This window comes from Zonotrichia albicollis, chromosome 32 (genome assembly GCF_047830755.1).
Source record: "Zonotrichia albicollis isolate bZonAlb1 chromosome 32, bZonAlb1.hap1, whole genome shotgun sequence".
Taxonomy (NCBI): domain Eukaryota; kingdom Metazoa; phylum Chordata; class Aves; order Passeriformes; family Passerellidae; genus Zonotrichia; species Zonotrichia albicollis.
In genome coordinates this window covers 1,823,015-1,836,201 of record NC_133850.1, presented here as the reverse complement: position 1 = coordinate 1,836,201, position 13,187 = coordinate 1,823,015, and the positions used below count along the sequence as shown (strand labels likewise).

Here is a 13,187-nt window from a genome sequence, read left to right as displayed (position 1 = left end):
TTTTTGGGTTCCTGGTGGGTTTTTTTGTGATTTTTGGGTTCCTGATGGTTTTTGGTGGCCCTGATCCCACCCATGACCACTCCTCCCTTTCAGTGGCCAACTTTGACCCAGGCACGTCCAGCCTGATGGGGTGAATTTTGGGGGGTATTTTTTGGGGTTTTTTTGGTGGTTTTGGGTGGGGTTTTTTGGGTTCCTGGTGTCCCTGATCCCACCTCTCCTCTCTGCAGTGGCCAACTTCGACCCGGGCACGTTCAGCCTGATGGGGTGGATTTTGGGGGTATTTTTGGGTTTTTTTTGGCGTTTCTGTGTGGGGTTTTTGGGTTCCTGATGGGGTTTTTTGGGTTCCAGGTGGGGTTTTTTTGTGATTTTTGTGTTCCTGGTGGTTCCTGATGGTTCCCTGATCCCACCCATGACCACTCCTCCTCTCTGCAGTGGCCAACTTCGACCTGGGCACGTTCAGCCTGATGGGGTGGATTTTGGGGGGTTTTTTGGTGTTTCTGGGTGGGGTTTTTGGGTTCCTTCTTGGGTTTTTGGGTTCCAGGTGGGGATTTTTTTGTGATTTTTGTGTTCCTGGTGGTTCCTGGTGGCCCTGATCCCACCTCTCCTCCTTTGCAGTGGCCAACTTTGACCCAGGCACGTTCAGCCTGATGGGGTGAATTTTAGGGGTATTTTTTGGGTTTTCTGGGTGGGGTTTTTTGGGTTCCAGGTGGGTTTTTTGTGATTTTTGTGTTCCTGGTGGTTCCTGATGGTTCCCTGATCCCACCCATGACCACTCTTCCTCTCTGCAGTGGCCAACTTTGACCCGGGCACCTTCAGCCTGATGGGGTGAATTTTGGGGGTAATTTTAGGGTGGATTTTGGTGTTTCTGGGTGGGGTTTTTTGGGTTCCAGGTGGGTTTTTTGGGGTTTTTGGGTTCCTGGTGGTTCCTGTTGGCCCTGATCCCACCTCTCCTCTTTTCAGTGGCCAACTTCGACCCGGGCACGTTCAGCCTGATGCGCTGCGAGTTCTGCGGCGCCGGCTTCGACACGAGGGCGGGGCTGTCGAGCCACGCCCGGGCGCACCTGCGCGACTTCGGCATCACCAACTGGGAGCTGACGGTGTCGCCCATCCACATCCTCAAGGAGCTGCTGGCCACGGCCCCCGAGCGCGCGGCGCTGCTCCGCGCCATGGCGCCCTCGCCGGGACGCGAGCTCCACCGCGAGCAGCTCCACCACGGGGAGCTCCACCGCGAGCTCCACCAGGATCTCCACCACGGGGAGCTCCACCAGGATCTCCAGCGAGATCTCCACCATGGTGTCCATCATGATCTCCAACGAGATCTCCACCAAGATCTTCACCATGATCTCCAACGAGATCTCCACCAAGATCTTCATCATGATTTCCATCAGGATCTCCATCAGGATCTCCACCGGGATCTCCACCGGGATCTGCCCAAATCGGCGCCGTTCCCGCTGCCCTGGGGGGACGAGGCCCTGCAGCCCTACAGGGACGGTGAGAGACCCCAAAAATGGCAAAAAATTGGGATTTTGGCCCAGGAATGGGGTGGGATTGGTGGTTTTGGGATCAGTTTGGGGTTTGGGTTTTGGGTTGAGTTTTTAGAGTTGGATGTTGGAGATTTTTTGGGATGAATTTGGTGGTTTTGGGATCCATTTGGGGTTTGGGTTTTGAGATGAGTTTTTGGAGCCAAATTTTGGGGATTTTTTGTGATAAATTTTGTAGTTTTGGGGGTTTGGGGATCCATTTGGGGTCTGGGTTTTGGAATGAATTTTTGGAGATTTTTTGGGATAAATTTGGTGGTTTTGGTGGTTTTGGGATGGATTTTGAGTTTGAGCTGCCAGTGTTGGGATGAATTTGGAGTTTGGGTTTTGGGATGAGTTTTTGGTGTCAGATTTTGGGGATTTTTGTTGGAAAAGGGTCGGGAATTCTGCAGGATCGACCCAGGATGGAGGTTGGGGTGGTTTTGGGGATTTTGGTGTATTTGGGATCCATTTGGGTTTGGGATTTTGAGATGAGTTTTTGGTGTCAGATTTTGGGGATTTTTGTTGGAAGAGCATCAAAATTCAGTGGCATCAGCCCAGGATGGAGATTGGGATGGAGATTTTGGTGGTTTTGGTGTTTTTGGGATCCATTTGGGTTTGGAATTTTTGGGATCTGCCCAAATCGGCGCCGTTCCCGCTGCCCTGGGGGGACGAGGCCCTGCAGCCCTACAGGGACGGTGAGAGACCCCAAAAATGGCAAAAAAATTGGGATTTTGGCCCAGGAATGGGGTGGGATTGGTGGTTTTGGGATCAGTTTGGGGTTTGGGTTTTTGGAGTTAGATTTTGGGGATTTTTTTGGGATAAATTCGGTGGTTTTGGGATGGATTTTTGGGATGAGTTTTTGGCATTGGATTTTGAGGATTTTTGTTGGAAAAGGGTCGGGAATTCTATGGGATGGAGATTGGGGTGGTTTTGGGATCCATTTGGGGTTTGGGATTTTTGGGATGAGTTTTTGGAGCCAAATTTTGGGGATTTTTTGTGATAAATTTTGTAGTTTTGGGGGTTTGGGGATCCATTTGGGGTCTGGGTTTTGGAATGAATTTTTGGAGATTTTTTGGGATAAATTTGGTGGTTTTGGGTGTTTTGTGATGGATTTTGGGGTTGGGTTGCCACTTTTGGGATGAATTCGGAGTTTGGGTTTTGTTTTGGGGTTTGGGTTTTGGGATGAGGTTTTGGTGATGGATTTTAGGGATTTTTTGGGATAAATTTGGTGGTTTTGGGATGGATTTTTGGGATGAGTTTTTGGCATTGGATTTTGAGGATTTTTGTTGGAAAAGGGTCGGGAATTCTATGGGATGGAGATTGAGGTGTTTTTAGGATCCATTTGGGGTTTGGGATTTTTGGGATGAGATTTTGGTGATGGATTTTAGGGATTTTTTGGGATAAATTTGGTGGGTTTGGGATCGATTTTTGGGATGAGTTTTTGGCATCGGATTTTGAGGATCTTTGGGATAAATTTTGCAGTTTTGGGGTTTTAGGATAAATTTGGGATTTTGGGCTCAAGGAGGAGCTTGGTCTCCTCATGGATCTCACCCAGGGCTTTGGATTTTGGGGATTTTTGGGATAAATTTGGAGGTTTTGGGTGGTTCGGGATCAGTTTGGGGTTCGAGTTTTGAGATGAGTTTTTGGAGCCAAATTTTGGGGATTTTTTGTGAAAAATTTTGTAGTTTTGGGGGTTTGAGGATCCATTTGGGGTGTGGGTTTTGGAATTAATTTTTGGAGATTTTTTGGGATAAATTTGGTAGTTTTTGGGTGTTTTGTGATGGATTTTGGGTTTGGGTTGCCACTTTTGGATGAATTCAGAGTTTGGGTTTTGATTTGGGGTTTGGGTTTTGGGATGAGGTTTTGGTGATGGATTTTAGGGATTTTTTGGGATAAATTTGGTGGTTTTGTGGGGTTTTGGGATGGATTTTGAGTTTGAGTTGCCACTGTTGGGGTGAATTTGGAGTTTGGGTTTTGGGATGAGTTTTTGGAGTCAGATTTTGGGGATTTTTGTTGGAAAAAGGTCAAAATTCAGTGGGGTGAGGATTGGGGTGGTTTTGGGGATTTTGGGGTTTTGGGATGAGTTTTTGGTGTCAGATTTTTGGGATAAATTTGGGGATTTTGGGATCGATTTGGGTTTGGGTTTTGGGATGAGTTTTTGGTGATGGATTTTAGGGATTTTTTGGGATAAATTCGGTGGTTTTGGGGTTTTGTGATGGATTTTGTGTTGGGTTGCCCCTTTTGGGATGAATTTGGAGTTTGGGTTTTGGGATGAGTTTTTGGAATCAAATTTTGGGGATTTCGGGGGATAAATTTGTGATTTTGGGGTGGTTTGGGATCAGTTTGGGGTTTGGATTTGGGGATGAGTTTTTGCAGTCAGATTTTGGGGATTTTTGGGATAAATTTGGGGATTTTGGGTATTTTGGGATGAATTTAGGGTTGGGGGTGAAGGAGGGGCCCCTCTGCATCCACGGTTTGGGATTTTGGGGGTTTGCTGTTCCAAATCCAGAATATTTTAGTTCCAAACCCACAAAATTTTGGATATTTCAATCCCCAAATCCTCAATATCCGGAATATTTGAATCCCCAAACCCAAATTCCCCAGAAAATCCCCCAAATTTCCCATTTGCCCCCTCAAAGTCCCCCTTTCCCCCCCCTAATTTTCCCTTTTCCCCTCAAAATTCCCAAAAATTCCCTCTTTTCCCCCCAAAATTTCTCTTCCCCCCCTCAAATTCCTCCCATTTCCCCCAAAGTTCCCCAGTTTCCTCCCAAGTTCCCTTTTTTCCCCAAAAAATTCCCAAAATTCCCCAATTCCCCCCCAAATTCCCCAATTTCTACCCAAAATTCCCCTTTTCTCCAAAAAACTCCAGAGTTTTCCCCCAAAATACCTCCAAAAATCCCCCAAATTCCCCTTTTCCCCCCAAAATCCCTCAATTTCCAAAAACAGTGCCCCAATTTCCCCCTAAAATCCTCCACATTCCACCCAAAATTCCTCAATTTCCCCCCAAAATCCTTGAAATTCCCCTTTTTTCTCCCCAAATCCCACAATTTCCACCCAAAATTCCCCTTTACACCCCCAAATTCCTCCCAAAATTCCCCTTTTCCCCCAATTTCCCCCCAAATTCCCCAACTTACCCCAAAATTCCCTGAAATTCCCCTTAATTCCCTCATAAATTTCCCAATGGCCCCAGAAATCCCCCAAAATCCCCAAATTTCCCCCAAATCCCCCCAATTTCTCCCAATAATTCCCAAAATTCTCCTTTTTTCCCCAAAATTCCCCTTTTTCCCCCACGAATTCCCCAAATTCCACTTTTTTCCCCCAAATTTCACCAATTTTCCCCCAAAATTCCCCCCTAAATCCCCAAATTTCCCCCCATTTCCCCCAAGAATTCCCTAATTTCCCCTCAGAATTCCCAAAATTCCCCAATTTCCCCCCAAATCCCCAAATTTCCCCGCAGAATTCCCAAATTTCCCTTTTTTCCCCCAAATTTCCCCAATTTTCCCCCAAAAATTCCCCAATTTCCCCCCAAATTCCCCCCTAAATCCCCAAATTTCCACCCAAATCCCCCCATTTTCCCCTCTGGATTCCCAAAATTCCCCCCAGAATTCCCAAAACTCCCCCTTTTTCCCACAAATCCCACAATTCCCCTCAGAATTCCCAAATTTCCCCCCTTTTTCCCACAATTTCCCCTCAGAATTCCCAAATTTCCCCCCTTTTTCCCACAATTCCCCCCAGAATTCCCAAAATTCCCCCTTTTTTCCCACAATTTCCCCTCAGAATTCCCAAATTTCCTCAATTTCCCCCCAAATTTCCCCCCTCCCAAGCTCCCCGCTCGGCGCTCGGCTGCTCTCCCCTGGCCTCTCTCGGGCCTCGCTCCCTCTCTCGCTCTCGGCGCTCTCGGCGCTCGGCCGCGCGGCCTGGCGGGCGCCCCGCGTGCGCCGTGCCCAAGATGGCGGCCTCCACCTCGGCCTCGGCCGCCGCCTCCCCGCCGCCCAAAGTCACCAAAGCGGCGGCGGCTCCGCGGCCCCGCGACCGCGACCGCGGCGGGGACGGCGACCCCGAGCCCCCGGCCGCGCCCGAGCCGGGTGAGCGCCCCTTTCCCCGCCCCGCCGAGACCGGGCCCACCCGCGCCCCCCCCACCCCCACCCACCCCCGATCCCCTCACGGCTCTCCCGGGGTCCCCTCACGGATCCGCCCCGCGCCGGGCCCGGTTCGGCCGGGCCGGGGCTCCGCGGGAAGGCGGCGGGAGAGCCCCGCGGGGCTCCGGGAGGCCGCGGCCGAGCAGCCGCCGCCCTCCTTTGTCCCGGCCCCGGCCCCGCTTTGTCCCCGCGGGACCCCCGGGATGCGCTCACGGAACGGGGCCGGCGCCGCCGGGGGCTCCGAACCGAGCCGGCCCGAACCGGGGCTGCTCGGGGCTGGTGGGGCCTCCGTGCCGGGAAGGGCCCGGCTCGGTTCGGTTCGGTTCGGACAGCCCGGTTCGGTTCGGGTCGGGTCGGGGCTCCCGGCCCGGGGGAGGCGGGGAGGGCCCGGTGCGGCCAGACCGAGCCCCGGGGTGCCGGTCCCTGGGGTGTCCCCAGCCCTGTCACCGAGAGCCCCGGGGTGTCACCTGGCTGGTTCCCGGGGTGTCCCCAGGCCTGTCACCGAGAGCCCCAGCGTGTCCCAGCCCGGTAACGGGGAGCTCCTGGATGTCCCCAAGAGCCCTGGGGTGTCCCCAGATGTGTCACCGAGCAGCTCCCGGGGTGTCCCCAGCCCTGTCACTGAGACACCCAGGATGTCCCCAGGGTGATCCCTGGGGTGTCCCCAGCCCTGTCACCGAGAGCCCCAGGGTGATCCCTGGGGTGTCCCCAGCCCTGTCACTGAGACACCCAGGATGTCCCCAGGGTGATCCCTGGGGTGTCCTCAGTGCTGTCACCAGGAGCTCTGGGATGTCCCCAGGCTGCCCCTCCCAGGGTGTCCCCAGCCCTGTCACAAAGAAGCTCCCAGGGTGTCCCCAAGCTGGTCCCCAGGATGTCCCCAGCCCTGTCACCAGAAGTTCTAGGTTGTCCCCAGGCTGGTGCTCCTGGGGTGTCCCCAGCCCTGTCACCAGGAGCTCCTGGATGTCCCTGAGAACCCCGGGATGTCCCCAGCACTGTCACTGAGACACCCAGGGTGTCCCCAGCCCTGTCACAAAGAAGCTCCTGGAAGTCCCCAAGCTGGTCCCCAGGATGTCCCTGGCCCTGTCACCAAGGGGCTCCCAGGGTGTCCCCAGGCTGGTCCCTGTGGTGTCCCCAGCCCTGTCACCAAGAGCCCTGGGATGTCCCCAGGCTCGTTCCTGGCTTGTCCCCAGCCCTGTCACCGAGAGCACTGGGGTGTCCCCAGCCCTGTCACCAAGCAGCTCCTGGCATGTCCCCAGCCCTGTCACCAAGAGGCTCAGGGTGTCCTCAGGGTGATCCCTGGGGTGTCCCCAGCCCTGTCCCCAAGCAGCTCCCAGGATGTCCCTAGCCCTGTCCCCAAGAGCCCTGGGGTGTCCCCAGGTTGGTCACCTGGATGTCCCCAGCCCTGTCACAGGAATGTCCCCAGCCCTGTCCCCGAGCAGCTCCCAGGATGTCCCCAGTGCTGTCACCAGGAGCTCTGGGATGTCCCCAGCCTGGAGTTCCTAGGCTGTCCCCAGGCTGGTCCCCAGGGTGTCCCCAGCACTGTCCCCTCCCTGCAGGGACCTTCTGTGTCCCCTCCCCTTTAGGACCTGTCACTGTTCCTCTCCCACCTGTGCAGGGACCTGTCACCTTCTGTGTCCCCTCCCTGCAGGGATTTGTCACCTTCTGTGTCCCCTCCCCTTTGGGACCTGTCACCTTCTGTGTCCCCTCCCTAAGGGAGATGCCACCACCCCTGTGCTGTCCCCTTAGGGACCTGTCACTGTCCCTGTCCTGTCCCCTGCAGGGACCTGTCACCTTCTGTGTCCCCTCCCCTTTGGGACCTGTCACCTCTCTGTGTTCCCACCCTAAGGGAGATGCCACCACCCCTGTCCTGTCCCTGATGCCACCATGCTGTCCCCTCCCTGCAGAGACCTGTCACCTTCTGTGTCCCCTCCTTGCTGGGATTTGTCACCTCTCAGTGTCCCCTCCCTGCAGGGCCCTGTCCCTGTCCCCTCCCCTTTAGGACCTGTCACCTTCTGTGTCCCCTCCCTGCAGGGAGATGCCACCACCCTTGTCCTGCCCCCTTAGGGACCTGTCACCTCCCACTGTCACCTCCCAGTGTCACCTCCCACTGTCCCCTCCCACTGTCCCTGTCCTGCCCCCTGCTGGGAGCTGTCACCTCCCAGTGTCCCCTCCCTGCAGGAAGATGCCACCACCCCTGTCCCCTTCCTGATGTCACCTTCTCTGTCCCCTCCCCTTTAGGACCTGTCACCTCCTGTCCCCTCAGGGACCTGTCCCTGTCCCCTCCCCTGTGCTGTCCCTTTAGGAGCTGTCACCTCTCTGGTGGCACTGTCACTGTCCCTGTCCCCTCCCCTGTCCTGTCCTGTCCCTTTAGGAGCTGTCACCTCTCTGGTGGCACTGTCACTGTCTCTGTCCCCTCCCCTCAGGGACCTGGCCCTGTCCTGTCACCTTTGAGGACCTGGCACCGTCCCCTCCCCTGTCCCTGTGCCACCACCGTGTCCTGTCACCTGCAGGGACCTGGCCCTGTCCCCAGATCCCCTCTGGGACCCCCTCAAATTCCCCCCTTAACTCCTGAAATCCCACCTGGAACCCCCGGATCTCACCTGGAACACCCCAAATCCCCTCAGGACCCCCCCAAACCCCCTCTGGACCCCCCAAATTTCCCAAATCCCCTCAGGACACCCATAAATCTCCTCTGGAACACCCCAAATCCCACCTGAACCCCCCCAAATTCCCTCAGGACCCCCCAAATCCCCCCAAACCCTCTCTGCACCCCCCCCAGCCCCCCTCAGGACCCCCCAAACCCCCTCAGGACCCCCTCAAATCCCCTCTAAACCCCCCCAAATCCCCCCCAAATCCCCCCAAACCCCCTCAGGACCTCTCCAAATCCCCCCAAACCCCCTCATCCCCCCCCTAAGCCCCCTCAGGACCCCCCCCAAATCCCCTCTGGACCCCCCAAATCCCCTCTGAACCCCCCCAAACCCCTTCAGGACCCCCTCAAACCCCCTCTGGACCTCCCCAGATCCCCTCAAGACCCCCCCAGATCCCCCCCAAATCCCCCCAGCCCCCCTCAGCACCCCCCAAACCCCCTCAGGACCCCCCTAAATCCCTTCAGGACCCCCCCAAACCCCCTCAGGATCCCCTAAATCCCCTCAGGACCCCCTCAAACCCCCTCTGAATCCCCCCAAATCCCTCTAGACCTCCCCAAATCCCACCTGGGACCCCCCATAATTCCCTTTGGACACCTCCAAACCCCTCAGGACCCCCCAAATCCCCTCTGGACCCTCTAAGTCTCACCTGAACCCCCCCAAACCCTCTCAGGACCCCCTCAAACCCCTCAGGATCCCCCCCAAATCCCTCTAGAACACCCCAAATCCCACCTGGACCCCCCCATAATTCCCTTTGGACACCTCCAAACCCTTCTGGACCCCCCAAATCCCACCTGGACCCCTCCAAACCCCCTCATCCCCCCCTAAATCCCCTCAGGACCCCCTAAATCCCCTCAGGACCCCCCCAAACCCCCTCAGGACCCCCCCAAATCCCCCCGAACCCCCCAAACCCCCTCAGGACCCCCCCAGATCCCCTCAGGACCCCCCAAACCCCCTCAGGACCCCCCCAAATCCCTTCAGGACCCCCCCAAATCCCCCCAAACCCCCTCATCCCCCCCCCTAAATCCCCTCAGGACCCCCTCAAACCCCCTCAGGACCCCCTCAAATCCCCCCAAACCCCCTCAGGACCCCCCCAAACCCCCTCATCCGCCCCCTAAATCCCCTCAGGACCCCCTCAAACCCCCTCTGGATCCCCCAAACCCCCTCAGGACCCCCCCAAATCCCCTCTGAACCCCCCCAAATCCCCCCAAACCCCCTCAGGACCCCCCAGATCCACTCTGGACCCCCCAAACCCCCTCAGGACCCCCCCAAATCCCCCCAAACCCCCTCAGGACCCCCCTAAATCCCTGCAGGACCCCCCCAAATCCCCTCTGAACCCCCCCAGCCCCCTCAGGACCACCCCAAATCCCCCCAAACCCCCTCATCCCCCCCCTAAACCCCCTCAGGACCCCCCAAACTCCCTCAGGACCCCCCCAAATCCCCCCAAACCCCCTCATCCCCCCCCTAAACCCCCTCAGGACCCCCCCAAATCCCCCAAGCCCCCCTCAGGACCTCTCCAAATCCCCCCAAACCCCCTCAGGACCCCCCAAATCCCCCCAAACCCCATCATCCCCCCCCTAAATCCCCTCAGGACCCCCTCAAACCCCCTCTGAACCCCCCAACCCCCCTCAGGATCCCCCCAAATCCCCTCAGGACCCCCCAAATTTCCCAAATCCCCCCAGGACCCCCCAAATTCCCCCAAAATCCCCCCAGGATCCCACAAATCCCCTCTGGACCCCCCCCAAACCCTCTCAGGAGCCCCCAAACCCGCTCTAGACCCCCATAAATCTCCTCTGGATCCCCCAAATCCCCTCTGAACCCCCCAAATCCCCCCCAAATCCCCCTCAGGACCCCTCAGGACCCCCCAGATCCCCTCAGGACCCCCCCAAACCCCCTCAGGACCCCCCAAATCTCACCTGAAACCCCCCAGACCCCCTGTGGACCCCCCCAAATCCCCCCAAACCCCCTCATCCCCCCCCTAAATCCCCTCAGGACCCCCTCAAACCCCCTCTGAACCCCCCCAAATCCCCTCTGAACCCCACCAAATTTCCCCAAATCCCCCCTTTAACACCCCAAACCCACTCAGGAACCCCCCAAACCCCCTCTGAACCCCCCCAAATCCCCCCAAGCCCCCTCTGGACTCCCCCAAGCCCCCTCAGGACCCCCCCTAAATCCCCTCAGGACCCCCTCAAACCCCCTCTGGACCCCCCCAAATCCCCTCTGAACCCCCCCAAATTTCCCCAAATCCCCCCTTTAACACCCCAAATCCCCTCAGGACCCCCCCAAATCCCCTCTGAACCCCCCCAAATTTCCCCAAATCCCCCCTTTAACACCCCAAATCCCCTCAGGACCCCCCCAAATCCCCTCTGAACCCCCCCAAATTTCCCCAAATCCCACCTTTAACACCCCAAACCCCCTCAGGACCCCCCCAAACCCCCTCAGGACCCCCCAGATCCCCCCCAAATCCTCCCAGCACCCCTCAGGACCCCCCCAGATCCCCTCAGGACCCCCCAAAACCCCCCCAAACCCCCTCTGAACCCCCCCAAACCCCCTCAGGACCCCCCCAAATCCCCTCAGGACGCCCTCAAACCCCCTCTGGATCCCCCAAACCCCCTCTGAACCCCCCCAAATCCCCTCTGAACCCCCCCAAATTTCCCCAAATCCCCCCTTTAACACCCCAAATCCCCTCAGGACCCCTCCAAATCCCCCCAAACCCCCTCATCCCCCCCCTAAATCCCCTCAGGACCCCCCCAAACCCCCTCAGGACCCCCCAAACCCCCTCAGGACCCCCCCAAATCCCCCCGCCCCCGGCTGACCCCTCCCCTGCCCGTTCCGCAGTGGTGGCTCCCGAGCAGGACGCGCTGGTGGCCCTGGAGGTGTCGCCGCCGCCGTCGCCCGCGGTGGCCAAGAAGGGCCCGAGCTCGGCGCTGGAGCCGCCCCCGCCCCGCCTGGGGCCCAAGCTGAGCCCGGAGCCCCCGGGCAGCAAGGACGGCCAGGACACCAAAGGTCAGCACTGCAACCGCCTCTCACGGCTTTGCCCCCATTTTCCATGATTTTCCCCGGTTTTTCCAGGATTTTCCCAGATTTCCCCCGAGTTTTCCCGAATTTTCCCGAATTTTCCCTGATTTTCCCCGGTTTTCCCATGTTTTTCCTGCATTTCCCCTGAGTTTTCCCGAATTTTCCCAGGATTTTCCCTGATTTTCCCTGGTTTTCCCCTGTTTTCCTGGATTTTCCTGAGTTTTTTCTGAGTTTTTCCTGAATTTTCCCAAATTTTCCCCGTTTTTTCCAGGATTTTCCCAGATTTTCCCAGATTTCCCCCAAGTTTTCCCAAATTTTCCCTGATTTTCCCCTGTTTTCCCTGAATTTTCCATGTTTTTCCCGGATTTTCCTCGAGTTTTCCCCGGATTTTCCAGGGTTTTCCCAGATTTTCCCGAGTTTTTCCCGGATTTTCCCTTGAGTTTTCCCCTGAATTTTCCCAGATTTTCCCTGATTTTCCCCAGATTTTCCAGGTTTTTCCCGGGTTCTCCCTGGGTTTTCCGTGTTTTTCCCGAGTATTCCCTGAATTTTCTGTGTTTTTCCTGGATTTTCCCTGAATTTTCCTGGGTTTTCCCCGGATTTTCCAGGTTTTTCACGGATTTTCCCCGAGTTTTCCCCAAATTGTCTGTGTTTTTCCCGGATTTTATGAATGAACTGATCCCAAGGGATTTTTAACCCCTAATTTCCCATTTTCCCCATTTTTTCCATCTCCAGCCTGACCACCAGCAAGGTTTGCAGCACCTGCTCCAATCCCATAACTTTGTCTGTGTGGGAGCCGATCCTGAATGGTTTTTAATTCCTGATTTTCTCATTTTCCCATTTTCCCCCATTTTTTCCAGCCTCCAGCCTGACCACATGCGAGGTGTGTGGGACCTGATCCCAAAGGGATTTTTAATTTCTGATTTTCCCCATTTTCCCCCGTATTTTGCAGCCTCCAGCCTGACCACCAGCAAGGTTTGCAGCACCTGCTCCAATCCCAATACCAGGGCTGGGTTGGAAACTGAGGAACTGATCCCAAGTGATTTTAACCCCTCATTTCCCTTTTCCCCCATTTTTGCAGCCTCCAGCCTGACCATGTGCGAGGTGTGCGGCGCCTGCTCTGATCCCATAGTCAGGGCTGGATGGGACCTGATCCTGAGGAATTTTTCATTCCTGATTTTCCCATTTTCCCCATTTTTTCACCTATTTTTTCTCTATTTTGCAGCCTCCAGCCTGACCACCTGTGAGGTGTGTGGGACCTGATCCCAAATGATTTTTAATTTCTGATTTTCTTATTTTCCCCATTTTCCCCCGTGTTTTGCAGCCTCCAGCCTGACGATGTGCGAGGTGTGCGGGACCTGATCCATAGTCAGGGCTGAATGAGACCTGATCCCAAAGGGATTTTTAACCCCTAATTTCCCATTTTCCCCCATATTTTGCAGCCTCCAGCCTGACCACCTTCAAGGTTTGCAGCACCTGCTCCAATCCCATAACCAGGATTGTGGGGGGAATTCAGGAACTGATCCCAAATGATTTTTAACCCCTCATTTCCCGTTTTTTGCAGCCTCCAACCTGACCCTGTGCGAGGTGTGTGGGACCTGATCCCAAGGGATTTTTAACCCCTAATTTCCCATTTTCCCCCATATTTTGCAGCCTCCAGCCTGACCACCTGCGAGGTGTGCGGGACCTGATCCCAAGTGATTTTTAACCCCTCATTTCCCGTGTTTTGCAGCCTCCAGCCTGACCACGTGCGAGGTGTGCGGGACCTGATCCTGAGGAATTTTTCATTCCTGATTTTCCCATTTTCCCCATTTTTTCACCTATTTTTTCTCCGTTTTTGCAGCCTCCAGCCTGACCACGTGCGAGGTGTG

At 55.9% G+C, this 13,187-nt stretch overlaps 1 protein-coding gene across 6 annotated transcripts in view; it reads left to right on the top strand.

Annotated features, from left to right (window-relative positions):
- WIZ (WIZ zinc finger) overlaps positions 1-13,187 on the top strand; it is a 77,292-nt gene that overhangs the window by 43,545 nt on the left and 20,560 nt on the right. For 5 of the 6 annotated variants that reach the window (XM_074530198.1, XM_074530195.1, XM_074530197.1 and 2 more), the window contains exons 5-6: positions 961-1,491; positions 11,140-11,307. In XM_074530198.1, the coding sequence (XP_074386299.1) occupies positions 961-1,491; positions 11,140-11,307 (699 nt within the window). Of the gene's footprint in view, positions 1-960; positions 1,492-11,139; positions 11,308-13,159; positions 13,183-13,187 lie in introns of all 6 variants that reach the window. The other variant, XM_074530196.1, reaches the window with a different exon arrangement.